Source organism: Aspergillus pseudodeflectus, assembly GCF_044049435.1.
Source record: "Aspergillus pseudodeflectus strain CBS 756.74 chromosome Unknown BJX68scaffold_4, whole genome shotgun sequence".
Taxonomy (NCBI): domain Eukaryota; kingdom Fungi; phylum Ascomycota; class Eurotiomycetes; order Eurotiales; family Aspergillaceae; genus Aspergillus; species Aspergillus pseudodeflectus.
The window spans coordinates 693,107-713,727 of record NW_027263780.1 but is presented as its reverse complement, the minus strand read 5'-3'; the positions used below and the strand labels follow the sequence as shown (position 1 = coordinate 713,727).

The window sequence follows — 20,621 nt, the reverse complement described above, 5'->3', positions numbered from 1 at the left end:
CATAATAGAAATGGAGTAATGGATCTCCCAGGCAGGCTCGCTTGCGACCTCAACGCGTATGATCAATGGAAAGGCGACTTCTTCGACCGCAGCACCTAGAGATTCTAGTGTTTCCCGTGTACTACCCCAGAGCTCGCGGATCTGGAATTAAGCCACATTGGTTGAGCAGCTGGATGATGCTCGCTAACTTACATTTTCGAGTTTCCGGTGCCCTTGCCATTGAGAGCAGCAAGCTCTGGAAGGGAATGGTACGATCCCGGCCGCGACGATCATATTGCGCTGCTTCGTGAAGGCGCTTTGCAACGGCCTGGACAACGTTGATTTTTCCGCTGCCCAGCGCCTTTTGGGCCTGTCCGGCATGGGCTTCATCGATGCTTGCTCAAAACCTGTGATAAATAAGGCAAAAATCCTTCCAACGCCGTTCAGCCGGTAAGTATATGCACCGCTGTTGCTTGTATCAGCGAACTCAAGAAACACAGCGCCAGGCGTATACTTCGACTCTCATCGAGGCCAAAACCCCAGAACACGATCCCTCTGGCGTACAATACAATGCGACGAGCTGAGAAACAATCATGAACAAGTTGACTCATTGGAGCGATTAGCTGGCATCATGGGCTAGATAAGGCCCTCGCCGAACTTATGCCCACCTCAACAACATAAAGGTGGATAAGAAGCACGATATAATCAGCGCTAGACTCAAGGTCGATTCTCTTTTGCTTCGTTATCGCGCTCCCGAGTACATCGAGGCCGGAACTACACATGAGACATGGTAATATGTTACGCAAGGCAGCAGCAAATCGAGCTACTTGAGTGAGATCGTCGTCATGATGCTACTCTGGGTCGAAGTCAGCTCCACAGCCTCACTATACCAAGTCTTGGCCAGAATTCTAACCTATTCAGGCATAGCGCCATGTTCTTATGTATATGGTGCTGATTATCATAGTAGAAACGATGATGGACAGAGGACTAAAACATATAAAGCCAGAGTGCCCTTTGATCCGAAGACCCAATGCAGTGACTTACTCACTCTTTTCTCTCTTATTGTTCTCTAATCCACCAAAATGGGCAAGACGTCTCGTTTCCTCCATCTCGCCTTGGCAGCTCATGCTGTTGTTGTCTCATGCCTCAAGCCTGATATCCGCGCTGACTCGAATCGAGACGGCTTGGTCGACGTGGAAGGCTCCTCGGACTCAGGAAATAAAGCGCTCTGGACTCCGCAGCATGGGGCCATCTTTCTACCCAACATTGGTGATAAACATATGCGATGCACCCGGACAGACGCTGTTGGCAACCCCTGGAGCAATGATGAACTTTCTGCCTGCCATGATGCTTCGGGCCACCTTCTTCTTGCGCCAGAATATGTCGCGCCGCTCAAGACACTCCCTCTGAACGTCTCGGAGGACGCGGAGGCTCATATCTATGCAACACCCCGAGCTGCATACGACCGGGTCCGGCTGTTTGTTCTTGACAATCCCTCTGACACCAACTCGACAACATCATGGCGTCTCATTGACCAGGAATTCTCGTTCAATTCAACCCAATTACGCTCCGGGATTACCCTTGGTATTGATGGGCGGGAGCTCGCGACAAACTCCTCCGTCTGGGATGGCTTGGTTACCGTCCGATTCGATGTAACTGACGGAGCCACTCATGCTTCGGATGCCGTCGCCCTAAAGATGGCCCCAGTCCTTACACACAACCACCTCCAGACCGTGGAAACACTAGTCAGCATAGCCTCCAACTCTTCTAACCCAATCCAGCTCGATTTCGTGCACCAACTCGATGAAGCACGTGAGGAAGCAGGTATCACCAGTCCACTCCTCCTATTCAACCAGTCCTCTGATATCTGGGCGCAAGACTTCATCGAGCCAGGCTATGCCAGCATGCCCGGTCCCAGCGGGCCCATCTCCATTCGCGTGCTCCTGCGCTCCGCACAGTCCACGCGAACGGGTGGCCGACAGGTCTTTGAGCAACTCCGCGGTCCAGGCATCGGAGGCTTTCAACCGGTCAGCGGCTCAGGTTCAGGATTTGGTCATCGCGAGATCGACAGCTACGGGAACCTCGAGACCATTCCGCCGTACACATCTAAGAGTGGAGTCTCCTACAGAGCAGGTCGCATAATCATGGGCAAACACTTTGACGAGCTTCCCGCTAGAGCCCTCCTAGACTTTCTCTACACACAGCAGGTTCAGTCTCCCCTGATCCTCGAAGCCGGCTGGCTGGTTGTTGGTCATGTCGACGAATTCGTGCAATTCCTGCCCTATGACAACGACCTCGGCTTCACGATTAGCATCGCAGATACAGAATCCGCCATGGGTCTCCTCAAAGACCTCGAAGCGAACGGCTACGGTGACACACCCGCCAGCAGCTACGAGCCCTCCCCTGATGTAACTCTTTACGAGCCCAGCTTCAACCTGACCATAACCGAACTCCTCCAAAACTCCACCTTTACCTCCGCAAATGCCTACGCACAACGCCACATAGACGCGAACCTACAAACCCTCCTCTCCGAAATCCCCCTAGACCCCTCCGACATAGTCCGCATCCCAACCCTCTTCCGCGACTCGAACTTCCCCTTCGACATCTCCCAAGGCATCGACGGCCTCCCAGGACGTGTGAGTCCCACCATGGCCGGCGAAAGGAGGCTCGTGTCGTTCTACCCGGCTTCTATCAATGGCATTGTGCTTGGCAAGCGGTATTTGGGTCCGAAGTCCTGGGGTCCTGTGGTAAATGGGACGGATGTCTTTGCGCGGGCGGTTGAAGGGGCGTATGGCAGGGCTGGGATGAGTGTGAGGTGGATCGATGACTTTTTGAGTCATCATGTTTGGGGCGGGGAGGTTCATTGTGGGTCGAATACGTTGAGGCAGACGGATCTTGTTTGGTGGGAGTAGATGCATTATTAGATTTCTTGAGGGGTGGATTCTGGAGTGCATGTAGTAAACTACTTCAAGAAACCTTGATGTATGATCGATTGGCTGGATGGGGTAGGGCCGTGGGTTGTGGGATTTTGGTGTTTTTGGATTGGCAACTTACTTATTTGCAGAAAGAGCCCTTGGGAGTTTAGAGCCTTAGAAAGTACTTGATGTTTTATTTGACAACTCGGACCTATTACTTAGGCTGTTGTTCGTCATGAGTTAGGGCTTGATACTACAAGGTTACGCTACACAAGATTAGATAGGGTTATTGTATTTGTATATTTTGCCCATATTTCATGTTCACTGAAATTGAATTGGAAATGTTTTTAAAAGAGGGAAGCAATTCAATAATATAGCATAGCCAATGCTAGGATCAACATTTGACTAGTCTGCTAGTATTCAACCACTCTTCTCGTAAATAGCACCCAAAGTACCAAGTAAAAACTAAACCCCAACCAGTAAAAACTAAGAAACCAGGTCCACATAGTAAGGTACGCAAATAGAGAAAATCTGTAAGAGCATCCTTTTCACAACTACTTCGAACCCGACTCATCCCCAACCTCTTCAAACTCCACCCGTATTGACCTCGGCAAAGATGAAGAAGGGTACACAATTATCACAGTGTAATGACTGACGCATCCCAGCCGGGGGAGATGGACCGTCTTTCCATGCTCCTCCCCTTCCATCCTTTCAGTCTTGGCCCTTTCGGCCGCATCATCCCGAACCTCAACCAGTCCCTCAATCTCCTCCTCGCTCATATCGGGTAGCGGCCAGCGAAGTAGACCTTGACCCGGTCCCCAGTACCACACGCGCTTAGGGCCCGGGCTTTCCGATCCCCGACTATTCTCACCCCCATCCTCATCGGATTCAGAGTCGTCATTCCTCGTGGGCTCACCGGGCCTCGGCACAAGACCTACGTCGCCAGGGTCAACGTATGCATACAGCGGGTAGCCGTCCGAGCTGCGGAGGTCGAGGACACGCATGACTCGTGTTGCGATGGTGGCGTAGGGTTTGTTGAGGGCTATCATGCGGGATACGAGGCCGACTCCGGGTTGAGCTTGGGTTCCAGATCTGGCTTCGGCACTGGAGACTGGTGTTGGATTTGGTGTGGTTGAAGTTGAGGCAGTGGCGGAGTAGTCGGTCGCGTTTGCACGTGTAACCCGGTGCAGATACTGCCCGATCTCGCAGGCCGACATGCCCGCGTGTATGCATCCGGTTATCACGAGGGGGAGGTGGTGGGTTGATGTGGAGATGGAAATGGAAACCGTGGTCGTGCTCGAGATGCTTGTTGCGCTGGTGTTTGCAGAGGAATTTGTGAACGGGGTATTGGACGGTGAGCTTGATGCTGACGTCGATATTGAGACCGATATGGACGTAGCGTAGACCCCACGCGAGTCGACAAGCTCGTACAGCGACGACTCTGATGCGAGAGATTCGGGGAGATTGGCAAGCTCGCTCTGAAGGGATGCCATCAGTTGATTTCCCCGGTGCACCGCGGCCTTGGGGCGCGGAGGAACTGAGGTGCGGCCTAGGCTTACCTCTGGTTTCAGCGTTGAGCTGGGCATTTTGCTTGCTGATGGTTATGATGATAAACCAAGCTTTGTAGAAGGCGTGTTTGGATAGAGGTAGAGAGCGATAAGGGCAGGGGTCAGTGTAGAGACAGTCCTGAGCAGATGTGTGGATGAGGAGGAAGGGTCCCTGCTTCTCTGGGGATTTATATGTTGCTTGAACTGAATGGGCTTCATTATGACGGGAGTCTTTGTGTCTTTGACAAAGCAGTGGGATTGGAGATTGTCTTACGTGATATCTTTGTTTAGGGCTGCATGACCTTGTGAGACAAGAGTTGTGTGTAACAATGAGGTATGGTGCAGGCCGATGAAGAAAGTTATAGCACTCAATCTCCCGGGAGTCAATAACCATCAGTAAATATATTAGATATCAAGGATTTTTCACTGCTGGTATTTTCATCCTAAACAAGTATTCATAGCTCAAATCAAGATAATAGGTCCAACCCTAAAATGCCAATCCCGGTTAACCTCCACCTGCGCGGAAAATATCTATATAGATCGTAGTCCTCAGTATTCCTTCTGGAACAGATGCAAGCTTCAGCTGTCAAAGTCAAGCTGGCCAACCCAGGCAAGATTCTTTAGGTGCTGAGACACAGACGCAGGACTGGGAGTGTCCATTCCATAAATATCAATCATCATGAGGTGGCAGTCAAGAAATCCAGCAGATTCAGGAAGAGAGTTTCCTCCTAACCACAAGCCATGAACACGGACGGAGATGTTATCTTTTCCAGCTTATTCACCTTGGGCCAGTAGATTGTCTGCTGCCGAAGTGCTCTGGGTAAAGTGAGAATGCTGACTTGCAGATGTCGATCTGCTTTTTCAACCTCTAGCCATGTGGCTAAGATTATTTCGAACCTGCTTGGTTGGAATACTGATAAGTCAGGTGCGACCTTACTATCCGATTGTTCTGCCTCTTGTTATCAGGGTGCACCGTCGCGGGTGTTAATGGATATGTTGCAACACACAGTAAGCGATCGCATCAATGATAATTTCCACCGGGGCAACGCCATCATTCCGTGTACGTATCCTGGTTATATTGGGGATTCTAGGGGCAGGCGGCGCCTGAATTTCTTCACGTGAGTAATGCTGCCATTGCAGGGGCCTTGACGGAGTAGCCGGAGCAGACCATTTCTTTCTCGGCGCACTTGAAGCACGACGGCTGGTTGTCACGACGGACGCGGGGTTGGCGATAATTTGCAGCATCGAGGGCCCAAAGGCACCCCATTTGAGGGTTGGTGGGCAGGAAGGAAAGTTGGTTGCATGGAGGAGCATGGTCGCTAATATCCTCGGAAGGCCTGTAGCTGAGACAAGGATAACTTGGGGTAGGCGGGCCTTGCTTGGTCTGGTCTCTTAGCATGAGCTTGAATTGAACAGTCGGCTCTTTTTTTTTTTTTGCATCTCTTAGTAGAATAAAGATAAACATATCCAGATTAATCCTATAATCAAATCCACGTTATCTGGATTTATTTATCTTCACTGCTCACTGTCTTAGCTGCACCACGTTGAAGCTTCAAACTATATAAAGTGCAATCACACCATGTAGATATATTTGCTTTTTCCTAACCTCCAAACTATTGGCAAAGGATCAATAATCAACTGTTGCCAAGGAAGCAAGACGACCTAGAAGAACAGAGAAGGCACTATAAGAAGCATGGACTTCATCCCACAACAACATGATAAGCTTCTCTTCTGCCGATTCCAATTTCCGGGGGCATTTCTTCTAACCTCCGTCTCTCGGCCGTTAACTCCGAATATTTGCTTGCATGTCAGCCACCTCCCAATTCTCCTTTGAATTTCAATTCTGCAGGGAGCTACGAGACTAAGCACCAGCGCCCGCAATGCCTGATGTATCAAAATATGAAGCTTTCATCCAAGAAGTCGAATCGGGGACCTATGCTACGGTAGGCCTGCGCATCGGCTCGCAGACAGTCACACCAGGCGCTAAAGTGCCTAAAGCAGGTACGTCAAGAAACAAAAAGAAAGAGCCGGGGGAAAAGAAACACAGTAGGCACATGACACATGACAGTCCCTAACAGCATCCAGAAACCCGCTCAACACCGACCCTCTACGCCCCCAAGACAGCGCCCCTGCAACCAGGCCTGTATACCCTAATCGCAATCGACATCGACGCCCCCTACACCTCGTTCAACGCCCTCAGCCCCATCGTCCACTGGATCCAGACCGGCTTCGTAGTCCCAGAGCCAGAAGCAGAATCTGAACAATCGCAAGAAATCGAACTCAAGAGCACCGACCCCGTCATCGTCCCTTGGCTCCCAGCCCACCCACCGCCAGGGACCGCGCCGCATCGGTATGTGTTTATGTTGTATAAGCAGACGCCCGGGGCTGGTGTTCCTGAGCCCCAAAAGTTGAAGGGGAGGCCCAAGAGTCGGCTTGGGAGGATGAGATTTGATGTGCAGGGGATGGTGGGGCAGTTGGGGCTTGGGGAGGTTGTTGCGGGGAATTATTTCGTTTGTAATTAGATTTTAGAGTCTATCTGGAGGTGGTGTAGTGGTATATATAGGGAGAGAGAGAGTCAATGTGTAGATGGTGTAGGGGCCTGGATGTTGCATTTCCAGATTGGTGGATGGGATACAACAGATGTTGCTAGAATATACCATTGTCTAACATGTATGAACGAGCCATGGATGGTTCCCAGGAAGTGCAATAGTTTGTGAATCATAAGTAGTTGGTCATCATTGATTAAGTAGATACATGCCCGTCAAATTATAAATCGTAACTATAGATATACAAGAGAGAATTGGAAAATGCTCTGGCTTCGGCAGGCGGCAATTTAAGAGCATAGACACAGCAATTATAGCCACAATATCCATCTCAAGCCGGATACCATTCCGTGAAGAAGCTTGCGGAGAAGCTTAAAAGCAACAACGATCAACCACACCCACCACAGCAGCCCAATCAGCGCCCATTCAAGCATTACGAATCCAGTCCGTCGCAGCCATCGCAGTCGACGTCCACGCTTGCGGATGCCATGGTCAAGAGTTTCGCTGAGTTGTTTGACTGCTAGCGTGCTGGTCGTGTTGAGCTGCATACTGAGCTGCTCGGCCTCCTCAGCAGCAGCACGGACCCGGGTGTTGAGCGACTTATTGATCAGATCCTCCAGCATAGTCAGTTGTGTCTTTAGTGGTGCAAACGCGGCTTTCGGGACGCGCTCCATGGAGCCCTCGAACGAACTGTGAGATGCTTCGATTCGCTTGAGCAGTCTTCGACTGGCGATTTCATGCACGTATAACTGCGGAACTGACGGTACAGTCATGTCGGGGCCAAATGCGCGTTGAAGGAACTCGGGCGGAGGAGTGCGTACGCTGTCTGCGCGACGTGCAATCTCACGAGCCTTGATTCCTGACGACAAAAGTAGGGCTCGGGTGCGCTCCACCTCCTGCTTTCCTGGTACACCAGATTCGATGGAAATCGAGACACTGCGGTCTGAAATACTCCAGCTTCTGGTCTGACTCGATAATGGGGGACGGCCGTCACGAGAGGACGAAACTGGGGTCGGTTGCGCCTGCGCAAGACCCGTGACGGGAGGACGAGCCATGCTATATGGGACTGATTCATCCTTGATTCGACCTCTTCTGATTTCGTCTCGTATGTTATGTATCTCAGGGCCAAACTGAAGAGGCCGACGACCACGTATCAAGGAATGGGCAGATAGCTTGCTACGGTGGGTTTTGGGGGAATTGCTTGCATCACTCTGGAGATCCATAAGTCGGCCATGTGAGCCAGCCAGACCGCCTGGCCGAATCTCGGTATCATCGCCATTCTGTCGAGGCTCGACTATACTGGGTGGTATCTGAGGATTCTTCGTGAGAGACTTGTCGGAATTCCTGGGTGACGATCGGCTAGGATCCTCGGAAAAGGTAGGCAAGCGGCGTAGAATAGCTCTGGGAATGGCACGCTTCTCGCTCCTTGTTTCTTCATCATCCCAATCACTGTCATCGGAGAGAGCACTGGACGATTTGCGTGAATGAACTGCCACATCCTTTTTAAGGATGAAGTCGCCCATCTTCGAGACCTCGTTGCCAACCTTTCCAGCAATCTTGCCGGGGCCTTTGAATATGCCACGTAATTTTGACTCATGCTGAGCTGAATCCTTTCGTTCATGATTACTTGGCCTTTGTACGGTCTCTGCATGGAATGTTGAGGCCCTGACGGGAAGAGGCGCTGGTTCGGTTTCGTGGGAGAGAGGTTCCGTCACAGGAAGGCTGTTCATATGTTCAGCTTCGATATCAACAGAGCTGTCGTCGTCAACGCCCTTTCTGTGATGACTGCTTCGACTGTGCGCTCTTCCAGGTGCGCGGGGCAAACCTCGCTTAGCAGGCGAGGAAGCGCGGCTCGACGGAGGAGACAGATTAGATGCAATGCTAGGAAAGTAGACGGGATCCGCAGCTATATTAGATCCGCGGCCTTCCATTTTCGCTAGAAATAGGGGATCATAACGATCATCCGCACTCGGCACAGATGACAGGGAGCCCCTTTTTTCATTCCAAAGATTTCCCTTTCTTCGTAAAGGCGATACAGACCGTCTGCGTGACTTGGCGTTGGTTCTGAAGGGATCACGGTATGATTTCTCATCGTCACTCGAGTCTGAAGAGCTCGGCGATCGGATCTTGAACCTGTGACGTTTCGAGGCTGATTCATGGTCAGACGGACTGCTACTTCGCGCTAAGTAAAGAGGAGCTTTGAATTTGCGCCGTTGGCGTCCGCGATTGGGGTCAATGATTTCTACCGACATGCTTCGTCGAGCATCGGATACCGATGTATGAGACGAAGGGCGTCCAGTACTGAGAGAGTTCTTGCCTTGTACTTGCTCTTGCTGCGAATCATTCACGACCAGCGAACTTGGATTGGGATAGAGGGCATTTCCATCTTTATCCACGATTCGGCTTTTGTTCTGCGTCTCTTCGACCCAGGCCGCATCGGCGAGTAGTTCTTCAGGGTATATGATCCAATCAGACCTTGGCCTGCGGGCCTTGAGGCTGCCTGTGCGGCTGATTTGCCGTACGCTAGATGGTGGAGAGGCGGTGGACGGGCCAACATCATCTGGGCCTTGATTCGTTGACGCATCATGAGGCCCTTGTTGGAAAGGCGGGAGAATGAGACACTCGAGCGGGCTTCGCGCCTGGCGACTGTATCCGGCTTCGATTGAATCAATCCAGCTGTGCACTTTGTCGACGTCGTTCCAGCCATCAGCTTCTGTGTCAATTGGGCAACGCTCACGAAATCTCACTTTGCGATTGCGGATGGCTTGGAGTGGGTTGTAAGCACGATGCTGGGGATATTGTGCGCGTGGATCCCGGGAGGAATCTGTGGTAGCTTGGGATTCAAGCGACCTGAGAGGTGGAAGAGAAGGCAGAAGGCGTAGATATTCATAACGGAGCTCAAAATGATGTCGAGCACTCGCAGCTCGCGCGAAGGTGCCCCCAGATATACCCTGCGGTACCGTTTCGGCCTTTGCGGATTCGGGAAGAGAGTTCAGTACAGAGTTTGTCGACAAAGACACAGCAGGCGACTTGGAAGAGTGCACACGATCATCCCCCATAGACTGACGGGCATTATGGCCAGCATAGGAGCCGCGGCTCAAATTGCTGCCTGCAGCAGAAGCTCGGCCATCCGCTGACGATGTCCATGTACCTGAAACACGATTGGGTGTTGTATAACCAACCTGTCCCCTTCGTCTTGACTCGCTTAGGTTCAGTGCGAGGTTCACAATCTGCAGAGAGTCCCTGTCTAGCCTGGGGGCAGCCTGGGATTCGCGGCTCGCCCTGTCACTTGGTGCATGTGAAGGCTCGCCCTGGGATTCAGAGATCGTATCTTGTGGAAAACTCGGTGACTGAGTAGCCCGCTTATCGTCTATAACATCCTGTTCGATAGGGTCCGACTCCCTTGACTCTCGCTGGCGACCCCAATGAAACCGCGATCTTTTTTTGGGTTCAGGCTCGGTTTCTGACGTTGCGCGCTTCCCTCGGGGATCGGACTCGGAGAGACGAGCTTGCTGATTACTGGATCGGAAGCTTTTTGATCGGGGTAGAAACGAGTCGACAAGAAATCCGCTGGAGCTGGCCGTTCGCCTCTGGCTTCTGGTTCCTCGCTCCTCTCCACGAGAGCTACCGCCGGGCGAGTCCCTGGCAGCTTGCTCCCTACTCATCTGCAGTTACGCGATCCAAGTGTCAATGTTGGGGTTCACGTTAGAGTTCGGTCTGCGACAGGTTCATCGATAGTCGCTTCACATCATATAGGAGTTTTGCCGCGGTATCTTGGGTGGTTTCGCATTCAGGAACACCTAGGTCAACGTGGGCAAGGAAATCGTGGCAACCGAATGGCGGCGCGTCGCAAAACACAGGACGCATAGGAGCGTCACAAACGGACAACGAGGATAGTCATGATGAAAAGAAGGGCGCTGCAGGAAAAGCATGATGATCATTCGGGCCTGGCCTTCAGGCTCCTGCCCGTGCACTTTGCAGTGGCTTGCAAACACAACAAACAGCCCCGATAAGACGATCATAAGATAAGCGGACTACAGAGTCGAGCGGTCACTGCCCAGGTGGCACAAACGAAATCTACTAGTGTTAGGTCTAGCAACTAGGAAATGACTAGAGATACATGTCCTGTGTACAGGAGGCAAAAGTTACAATCAAGCAAAGAGATAGCACATGGTATCTATCTACTCAACCCGTAGACACTGGAGGCGCGCTTCGGTTTCGATTACCTGGAAGGAAATTCAGTCAGTTGGTGCTCTTCACGTTGTACCTCACTCAGGAGAAGGGAATTAAGCTTACTTCAAGAGCCTGTTTAACCTCCAAGACTCGGCGCACATCCGCCAGCCAATCCTTGCTCAGGATCTTGGCCCAACCCTTCAAAGAATTCATCTCACGAGCTGCAGCATCGAGGTTGCCTTGCTCCAGAAGGTTCTCGGTCCGCAGCAGTACGCTTTCAACATCGTCACTATCGGCGGCCGCATCCTTTTTGAACATCACCTTGCTCAGCATAAGGCTTGCCGCGTGGCTAGCGATACCAGCGTCTTCGGGGAGAAGGCTGGCTTTGCGGACCTCGTCGGCAACACGGCGGAAACGCTCGACGATTTGAGATGTTGAGGGAATACCGCGCTGGTAAGCTGTGGGGTTGATGGACCCAATGGCCGCCTCGACAACATCATCGTCACCTGCTAGTTCCTTGACAGCAACTAGCTCCCGCACAAATGGTCGCGGAACCGTTGAGCGCTCAAGAGCGGATCTGACTGCATCCACAGCAACCTGAAGCTGCTGGGTCTTGAGATTGGTCTCGATAACCTCTCTCCACCCGGTGGTAAGCTGCTCAAGCTCGGTAACGCTCGCAGTCAGATCAGAGAGCTTGCTAAGACGACCCTCACGCTCGCGCTCGACAAGGTCCTTGACCTCGTGTAGATATTTGCGGTTGAGCTCAATGGCTTGCTCAACGAGCTCGTTCTGAAGACGCTGCTCGGCGAGCTCCTGGGCTCTCTGCAGCTCGGTTTGAATCTTTTGCTGGAAGGCGAGGGCCAACTTCTCCCTTTCGGCTTCAAACTCCTCGCGGTATTGAGCAGCATCATTGGAGCGGACTTCGTCGAAACGACGGATCAGCTCGCGAGCAGACTCATCGAAGGTGGCGTGAACCTTTTCAATTTCCTCCTGAGCGGCGCGACGTGCCTCATCCCGAACGGAAATGATCTGTTCGCCGATCTTCTGGAGCTCCTCCTTCGCCTTGGCAACGGGCTTATCGTACTTGGACGCATTCTCATCGGCGCTGATGACTGTGATGATGTCGTTGAAAGTCTTGACTAGCTCCTGGACGATTGGCTCGTCTCCTTCGCTGACCGTAGCGAACTCAAGAGTGGTGATTGGGTTAGGGGCAGGCACTTTGGGCTCTTCCTTCTCCTTCTTGGGTTCTTCGGGAGTAGCCTGCTTCTTCGCCTGCTGCACCGTAGCAGTCTTTTCCTCGGGCTTCGCACTAGCAGGCTCAACAATCGCTTCATCCTTCCGGTCTGGACTGACAGAACTCATGTGAGGACCGGGTTGAGACACATCGCTTCCTGTTGGCGACTCCTGGACTTCCTTTGAGTAAAGTCCACTCTTGCTAGGGATTGTGACCCTGCTGCCTTCATCCCGAGCGGCAGAAAGTCGCTTCTGCGTCTTCAATGTGTTGGGGAATCGACGATAGAAATCACGTTCCTCGAAGTAGAGCACGCTCTCTTCGCCGTACGGGACATACTCTGTGAAAAAATCGTGGAAATTGTCAGACTTGAGCGCCAGGAAGACACCTCCACCATACGCAAGGCCGGATGTCAGGATCAGATAGATGAGGAATCTCCGGAAGCGGCCAGTCTTGCGCTTTGGAGCCGGGGATGGCGTGGCAGGGGAGTCGGCAGCTGCATCGACATTAGTATCCAATGTATTACGATGTCTGTTCATCCGGAGAAGAGAAGATATGCGTACCCGGCGATGGTTTCGATACGGTTTCCGGTGGGACAACGGCGTCTGATGATGGAGTGACAGGGGTGGGAGGCTTCGCATCAGCAAAGAATCTCTAAACAACGTATGCCTTGGTCAGTCGCTAGCTCTAGAAAGAAACCGGGTGTTTTCGTCACCATACCTGACCTGCTAGCCGGCTACTTGCTCCGGCTCTGGACAGCCATTGAGGCGTTGTCCTGGGGCGAGCCGAAGACGACAGTATTTGCCGACCCTGTAGAACAGAAGAGCGCAGCATGATGAGCCGCACAGCTGTTGGGGGTAAGGACTGGGGGCGGCGTCGTCGGACGGGATGATGATGGAAAGAGTGAAAACGCGGATCGGGACCTCGAACACTCATCATACCGCTCTACCTTTGCGGTCCGCTCCGATTCCGCACCGCCATAGTGTGGCTAGTGCCGGTTGGAAGTCGAGCACTAAACGATTAAGCACACTTGATCTTTTACCTTGAAAGTGAAAACTCTCTATATTTATGCTATATAACATGTACGGCAATTGCGCCCTCAGTTATAGCTATTACTCCTCAATCAGGGGCGTACCGCCAGAGGTAAGTACTCATAACCTCGTCGCAAATCGGTGACGCAAAGACTACCACGTGCTAAATTAGGCCCAGCCGCACGGAACTTGGGAAGAACATTATATAGTCATAGCATACTGGAAAACTATAACAGTAGATGGATAAAGGTAGGAAATGTAGCATAACTTGGACCCAATCGGGGAAGAATACGGACGCCGAAAGCATGAAGCAAAAACGAGACCATCGAACAGCACAAGAGCGATAGTAAAACAACATTCAATCTGCCTTGGCAGTGGAAAGACAGCCATGCCCGATCGTGCCTTGTAGCGTGTAGGACTTTCCCTGCAGTAACATCCATCGAATGTTTTGATCCGGAAAGCAAAGAGGGAGGAGACGAGGTACCGGTTCATGGGAGCCGGGGTATTAGAAAATCACAGCAACATGGGACTGGCCGACCGGAGCAAGTTCACTAAGCTGCGGCAGCACAGCTATTAAAATGTGTAACATTGTGTTGAAAGCAGCACAGTCCTGGCCCCGGCGAGTCAGTCAAGCTAGGGGTCGTGCATCTTCCGTGTCTAGAGAGCAAAAGCGAAGCATGAATAGTTAATCCCGGACCAGAAAATACAAGAAAACTCAAAGGTTGAGATAGCCTCTAGCAATTGCAGGAACCGCCACTTTGGGTGCCCGGTGCCTCCGGTCGGAGGTCGACTCCGGGACGAGGTGCTGTCCGCAAGTTCCGAGGTCCGGCCTGGTCAAGTGGAAGCTTCTTCGCGATTGCCGTGAACAGCTCGCGCACGTTCGACGAGGTCTTGGCGGATGTCTCAAAGAAGAGTAAACCAGCTTCCCGAGCATAAGCCTCCGCATCGGCGGTCGGGATCGCTCGCTTGTCGGGGCTCTCGGTAACCAGATCAAGTTTGTTGCCTGCAAGAGCGATAACAATATTCTCGTTCGCTTGTCGCTGAAGCTCTTTGACCCACGACTTGGCCTTATCTAGCGATGACTATTTCGAGTTCACAAGCGTTAGTGAGGCGCATCAGCAAAAAGACAGGAAACCCGGGAGCATACGGCTTGAGTAATATCATAGACAACAACAGCGCAGTTCGCATTGCGGTAGTACATGGGAGCCAAAGACTTGTATCGCTCTTGACCAGCAGTATCCCAGATCTCGAACTTCACAGTCGTGCTTTCGTCCAGCGAGATGGTCTGTGTGAGGAAGGCAGCGCCGATCGTTGATTCTCGATAGTCGTCAAATTGATCCTGTAAAGCATAAGCAACACCGTAAATCTGCGAGTTGTAATATGCGCACCTTGACAAATCTCAGGACAAGTGAACTCTGTTCATGAGAAGAAAAAAAAGTCAGCTACCGGTGGAACGACAGAACACAGAGAAGAGGTAAGGCTATCAACCTTTCCGACAGCAGATTCTCCTAGAGACGGTATTATATTAGTACACCTTCGCAAGACGACATCAAGAGGCTAGGCAAGGGCAGGCTAACCAAGCAAGACAAGCTTAAATTGAGCGAACCGAGCTCCTGGACGGCCGCCTGCTGGGGCTCTGGAGGCCATGATGGAGGTGTTCGGACAAGCGACGTTCTCCTCAGAGGTTCAAACGGTGATCACGATAAGGCGAGGAACAAAAACGTCGAGGAGTTTAACAGCGCTCGACGTAGTGGGGTGAGGAAGATAAGGTGGAGGGTCCGGGATGCTGAAAAGAGGTTGATGGCGGTCGAAGGTTGATTAAGATGGCAGGCAACGTTGTCTGGAGGCGGTTCGCTGATGACGAAGGGGGGATTTCAGCCACAGTTGCCGACTGGTTCAAGTCTGGGTGGTCTGGGAGTCTGCGCCGGGCGCTTGCGGGGCGGTGCCCGTGTTGCTGTCGGTGTTCCTGCCTCCTCGTCCAGTGCCTAGGCTCGCCGCCACCTGCTGGCTTTGGTCCAGCTGTTCATTGCTAAGATCGCAGCACCCACATGCTTCTTGCATAATTTCTCTGTACTTAGCGGAAGTAGCAGCCTACCTCATCGCCGGATCTCCTTCACTTGCCTCTCCTTCACTTTCACACAGCATGTGCTGATCTTGCCTCCGGAAACTACTACTTTCCTACCCTATTTCTCTCGTTCGTTCTCCTTCTCAATTACCTCTGGTCTTGGTTCGCTCTCTTTATCCATCCCGTCATCTAGATAGTCCCAAACCGTGGACGTCGCCGCGATGGTACACTCAGTCCTCCCTTTTCGAGACATCAATCTCCATTCGTCCCCGACTCATTATGCCTTCACCTCGCCCTCTTCGCCCGATGCCCCGACGCTCGTGGTTGAACGTCCAACAGGCGATTTACGCTTGAGCAATGGTGCCTTGTCTGGCGCAAAACGCATCTCTAGTATCGCAGGTATCCTTGGTATCATCAAGTTGAAACTAGGTACGTCATTGTTCCGAGTCTGTCACACTGAGTTTCAGCGGTGCTAATATTCCGTTCTCCGTAGACAAGTATATCATCGTCATTACCAAGGCCCAGCCTATGGGCCGGCTGCGCGGTCATATGGTTTACAAGGTCGCTGCTACTGAATTCCTCCCTCTGCGAGAACGGCCCCTCCATGATCATGACGAAGATACCTACCTGTCGCTGGTGAAGGAGCTGCTTCGTACGGGGCCGATGTACTTCTCGTACGCTTTGGATTTAACCAACAGCTTCCAGCGCCAGTCGCAGAGTGATCCCAGCCTTCCGATGTGGAAACGAGCCGATGATCGCTTTTTCTGGAATCGGTTTATTCAATCAGACTTGATCGACTTCAGTATCGGGGAGCATAACTCGACGGGTGTGCGGTATGGTCCGCAGCCTGGGGCAGACCCTTATATTCTACCTGTTTTCTTTGGAATGCTACGCATTACACCAGCCAAGGTGAAGTCGACCACTTTCACTTTCGCTCTTATTACACGGAGATCCAGGCACCGTGCTGGGACTAGGTATTTCTCGCGTGGTATTGACGAGCAAGGCCAAGTATCGAACTATAATGAGACTGAACAGATTGTCATCCTGAACGACGCAACTGGCGGTCTGTCTGGCTTCGCCGGAGGACAATCAATGACGAAAGAGAATGCGGGGGATTCTGCCCAGGACCTTCAAGTCATGTCCTTTGTCCAAACACGAGGCAGCGTTCCCGTTTTCTGGGCGGAGGTTAACAACCTCAAATATACCCCTAAATTGCAAGTGCGCGGTGTGGAGACTGCGGTCCAAGCAGCGCGTAAGCACTTTGCTCAGCAGATCGGGATCTACGGTGACAACTACTTGGTCAACCTTGTCAACCAAAAAGGAAGAGAAGAGCGTGTAAAAAGGGCATATGAGCAATTGGTCCGCATTCTGGTGTCTTCGTCCAGCGAAGTGACCGAGGCGGATTCCGAGACCTCGGAAAAAGTACATGTTGTCGAGCCAGATCATCCACAAAAACAGATGGACCGCCTTCATTATATTTACTTCGACTTCCACAGTGAGACAAAGGGTCTCAGATGGCATCGCGCTGAACTACTGATGGACCGTCTAGTTAACGGTCTCTCCCAAGGTGGCTATTTCCGTGGTGTGGAAAATCCAGGTGCTCCTGGCGGACAGTTGGAGGCAAGAGCTCTACAATCCACCGTCGTCAGGACAAATTGCATGGACTGCTTGGATCGTACAAATGTTGTCCAAAGTATGCTTGGCCGCTGGGCTGTGACGAGACAGCTCACCGACGCGGGAGTCCTACGTCCGGGAGAAGCAGCCAATGATGACCGCGAATTCGAAAACCTGTTTCGCAATATCTGGGCGGATAATGCCGACGTTGTCTCCAAGTCGTATTCCGGTACGGGTGCGTTGAAGACCGACTTCACTCGTACCGGCCAACGCACAAGGGCTGGCATGGTCCAGGATCTGAGCAATTCGATTACACGGTACATTCGAAACAATTTCCTGGACGGACCACGTCAGGATGGCTTTGATGTATTCCTGGGAACATATCTTCCCCCAGAGTCCGCTCTTGGAAACCTTCAACTTTTCGTTGATCGCCGGCCGCTCATAATCCAGGCTATGCCCTACATCCTCGCGGCTGGAATCTTGATGATAATTCTGGCTACATTTACCCGACGTCTTCCGGATTCTGCCGTATGGCCGTTGCGCATCTTTGTTGTTTTTTGGCTGGTCATCTCGGGTTTGTGCGCTCGCTTCATTCTTGCGCACGGGATGCTCTATGTAAGTTCCGAGAAAGTCATTCCAACTTCGTGTCTTTGCTAATATGGCTGTAAGGTGAACTGGCCCAAATTAAACACGCCCGCGGCTGGCTCAGAGGGCTACCAGGATGCTCTTATCAAAGCTCGCGCAGATCCGGTTGTTGGTCAACTACTTCCATCTAGAAGGCATCAGCGAGGATATAGCAATGCTCGTCTGGGCTTCCTCGAAGAGGGAAAGACGAGGATCGAATAGTCGCACATCAAGTGTTATACCTTCTCCTGTCCCTTTAAACTTCTCTACCTCGCACCTTTATTCGTTATGCTGGGCATATTTGCTTCAAACCTTCACGTCTTCTTCGTCCATTACCCTATACTGTTTCCGATTCCTTCACTTTGTTCGTTTATCGTCTTTGCATTGCTTGGCAAATCCCGAGCTATACTATGAACACCACTTAGAAGTAGATAGCATAGTCGCCGTCTGTATTATGGTAGTAACTTTAATTAAAGACTCTGGGGCGGACGGCTCTGAAGTCCATGTACAACACGATGAATTCCGATCCCAAGTGATCATGATGTATATATGTGATCACGTGATACATGCTATAGTCTTGTATCTGGTCCCTCCTCCAGCCAGTCCGCCCCTCAGTCAGATTCGTCACATAAGCGGAAAGCCCCTCTTGTACACTGATGAGGGGCATTCGCATCCCACATCGCTTTCCCAAAATTCTCCCATTGCGATCGCTGTCGTCTCATTCTACCGTGATGTCTCGCGATTACGGTGTATGTGAAGGTTCACTTCCGACGAGCTTCAAAATCCGAGACTGATGACGATTGGCAGGCTGCGATTGCAGCTCTCAACCTCTTGCAATCCAATTTTTCGCTAGTTCAGGAATTCAACAAGCCTGCGACGAGACATGAACTCAATCAACGGTCTCTTCCAGAAACTGTGGAGTGGCTCCGTCGGATAGGGTACCAGGTTTGCGGCCCTTGCGGAGATGGATGTTTTGAATCCAACGGCAGGTATAACTGACAAGCTCGCTTTTTAATCACCCACATAGCCGTCGGACTTGAATCGCCTCAATGCCATCCATGTTGCCGGTACGAAAGGCAAAGGCTCGACTTCGAGTTTTATTTCCTCCATCCTTTACCAGTACACAACTTCCCAGTCCGCGGACAGGCCCAGCAAGCTCAACAAAGTCGGTCTCTACACATCTCCACACCTGCGGTTCGCCCGCGAGCGAATTCGCATCGACAATGAGCCGCTTTCCGAGGAGAAATTCGCCCGCTATTTCTTTGAGGTCTGGGATCGCCTTGACGACGCTGCCAAAGCTGTTGGGGAGGATCCCAGCAACCTACAAACTAAACCCCAGTACTTCAGGTACCTGACACTGATGGCATTCCACACATACTTGAGTGAGGGTGTGGATGCTGCTGTTATTGAGTGCGGAATTGGTGGGGAGTACGACTGCACCAACGTGATACCGCACCCAGCCGTCACGGCGATTACGAGTCTAGGTATCGATCACACGGCACTTCTAGGCAATACGATCGAAGAGATCGCGTGGCATAAAGGTGGGATCATAAAGGCCGGCACTAAGAGCTTCAGTGCGCCTCAACCCCTCAGCGCCGAGAAGGTTCTTCGGGAACGTGCTGTCGAAAGGGGAACAGAGCTAGAGGTAGTATCTGGCCATCCGGACTTGACTGTTGGCGGCGATGTTAAACTCGGATTGGCCGGTGATTTCCAATACTGCAATGCAGCCCTAGCTGTTGCGACTGCAGGAGAATTCCTCAACAGAGTCGGAGTACGGAGGGTCGCCTCTGACTTCATGCAACAACATCTACTCCCTGAATTCCGCAAGGGACTAGAGGAAGCCCGGCTGGAAGGCAGATGCCAGACTCGACATGAGAGCCGGGTCAGCTGGTATATTGATGGAGGCCACACTCTGGAAAGCATCAAACTAGCCGGTCAGTGGTTTGTTTCACAAGTCAAGGCCAACTCTTCATCTGAGGTCTCAGCGGAGAAGAAACTCCGGGTCCTGATATTCAACCAACAGACCCGTGATAGCCACGCCTTGGCCCAGGCTCTGTTTGATACTCTCAAGACTGCCCTCAAGTCTGACACCCCATTCTCTCATGTGATATTCTGCACAAACGTTACCTATAAACAGGCGGGCTATCGACCCGACCTTGTCAGCATCAATACAGATGGCGCCGCAGTTGAGAAGCTGCAGGTTCAGAATGGTCTGGCCGAGAAATGGCGTGGCATTGACCCTTCTGCAGAGGTGAAAGTCTACGGCACCATTGAAGAAGCCGTTGATTTCACTCGTGAACTCGCTGCGAGAGAGAAGGATCGCCTGGCTGACGATGAAGCCCCCATTATGACCTTTGTCACTGGCAGTCTACACCTTGTTGGCGGATTCCTTGATGTAATCGAGACAAAACCAGGCGTCCAAAGGGGTTGAATCAGCGTTTCTCGCTTCAGGTCCGCGTGACCGCCCAACTTCTGTCGCACGAATGATGGCCAATCGATCAGCTGTTTCGTACTAATATTCAACACATACGTATACCGCCATTCGGACCGGCGTTTCTGTCCTCGGATTGATCTAACAGTGGCGTTCAACGGATTCAACACAGCATATCCCCTTGGATATAATGGCGCATCTGGACTGGGAATCAAGACTTATACTTATCGAGCAATCATTAAATAGAGGCTTAAAAGTATGTTTAGTGGATATTTACTCACTCGCCCACTTTAATTACGTAGTATGGGGATTGTTCCTGACTGATTTCCGAGGCAAACGATAGGCCAAACGTAGCCAAATGAATTTTAGACCCTTTCACATCAAGAGAAGGGCAAACCAATAATCCCAGGAAAACAATGCGACTGTTACACATATGGATGTAGAAACCGCGCTTGCGCATACTATCCC

The 20,621-nt window shown here is 51.7% G+C and overlaps 8 protein-coding genes across 8 annotated transcripts; 4 read left to right on the top strand and 4 right to left on the bottom strand.

Annotated features, from left to right (window-relative positions):
• The first annotated feature begins 1,221 nt into the window (after positions 1-1,221).
• On the top strand, positions 1,222-3,106 carry BJX68DRAFT_227456 (protein-arginine deiminase domain-containing protein). Its single transcript, XM_071038676.1, has one exon. The coding sequence runs from the start codon at positions 1,260-1,262 to the stop codon at positions 2,889-2,891; it is 1,632 nt and encodes a 543-aa protein (XP_070903853.1). The 5' UTR covers positions 1,222-1,259; the 3' UTR covers positions 2,892-3,106.
• A 342-nt stretch (positions 3,107-3,448) lies between these two features.
• BJX68DRAFT_262413 (uncharacterized protein) lies at positions 3,449-4,480 on the bottom strand (the record flags this gene model as incomplete). The annotated part of the gene is made up of 1 exon (XM_071044429.1): positions 3,449-4,480. One exon carries the CDS (start codon positions 4,478-4,480, stop codon positions 3,449-3,451), a length of 1,032 nt encoding a protein of 343 aa, XP_070903852.1.
• Positions 4,481-6,321: 1,841 nt separating this feature from the next.
• BJX68DRAFT_262412 (YbhB/YbcL family Raf kinase inhibitor-like protein) lies at positions 6,322-6,963 on the top strand (the record flags this gene model as incomplete). The annotated part of the gene is made up of 2 exons (XM_071044428.1): positions 6,322-6,442; positions 6,527-6,963. The coding sequence occupies 2 exons, from the start codon at positions 6,322-6,324 to the stop codon at positions 6,961-6,963; spliced, it is 558 nt and encodes a 185-aa protein (XP_070903851.1).
• A 205-nt stretch (positions 6,964-7,168) lies between these two features.
• BJX68DRAFT_227452 (uncharacterized protein) lies at positions 7,169-10,917 on the bottom strand. Its single transcript, XM_071038675.1, has one exon. The coding sequence runs from the start codon at positions 10,647-10,649 to the stop codon at positions 7,296-7,298; it is 3,354 nt and encodes a 1,117-aa protein (XP_070903850.1). The 5' UTR covers positions 10,650-10,917; the 3' UTR covers positions 7,169-7,295.
• A 129-nt stretch (positions 10,918-11,046) lies between these two features.
• Positions 11,047-13,283, bottom strand: BJX68DRAFT_227450 (MICOS complex subunit MIC60). Its single transcript, XM_071038674.1, has 4 exons — positions 13,109-13,283; positions 12,952-13,042; positions 11,281-12,884; positions 11,047-11,210 (listed from the first exon to the last, which is right to left on the bottom strand). Exons 1-4 carry the CDS (start codon positions 13,220-13,222, stop codon positions 11,166-11,168), a joined length of 1,854 nt encoding a protein of 617 aa, XP_070903849.1. The 5' UTR covers positions 13,223-13,283; the 3' UTR covers positions 11,047-11,165.
• Positions 13,284-13,575: 292 nt separating this feature from the next.
• On the bottom strand, positions 13,576-15,295 carry BJX68DRAFT_227449 (Rab family GTPase). The gene is made up of 5 exons (XM_071038673.1): positions 14,997-15,295; positions 14,908-14,927; positions 14,808-14,834; positions 14,567-14,758; positions 13,576-14,501 (listed from the first exon to the last, which is right to left on the bottom strand). The coding sequence occupies exons 1-5, from the start codon at positions 15,064-15,066 to the stop codon at positions 14,154-14,156; spliced, it is 657 nt and encodes a 218-aa protein (XP_070903848.1). The 5' UTR covers positions 15,067-15,295; the 3' UTR covers positions 13,576-14,153.
• Positions 15,296-15,406: 111 nt separating this feature from the next.
• BJX68DRAFT_227447 (putative phosphoinositide phosphatase (Sac1)) lies at positions 15,407-18,242 on the top strand. Its single transcript, XM_071038672.1, has 3 exons — positions 15,407-15,913; positions 15,978-17,713; positions 17,768-18,242. Exons 1-3 carry the CDS (start codon positions 15,706-15,708, stop codon positions 17,942-17,944), a joined length of 2,121 nt encoding a protein of 706 aa, XP_070903847.1. The 5' UTR covers positions 15,407-15,705; the 3' UTR covers positions 17,945-18,242.
• Positions 18,243-18,345: 103 nt separating this feature from the next.
• BJX68DRAFT_227445 (tetrahydrofolate synthase) lies at positions 18,346-20,559 on the top strand. The gene has a single exon (XM_071038671.1). It carries the CDS (start codon positions 19,083-19,085, stop codon positions 20,151-20,153), a length of 1,071 nt encoding a protein of 356 aa, XP_070903846.1. The 5' UTR covers positions 18,346-19,082; the 3' UTR covers positions 20,154-20,559.
• The last annotated feature ends 62 nt before the right edge of the window (positions 20,560-20,621 follow it).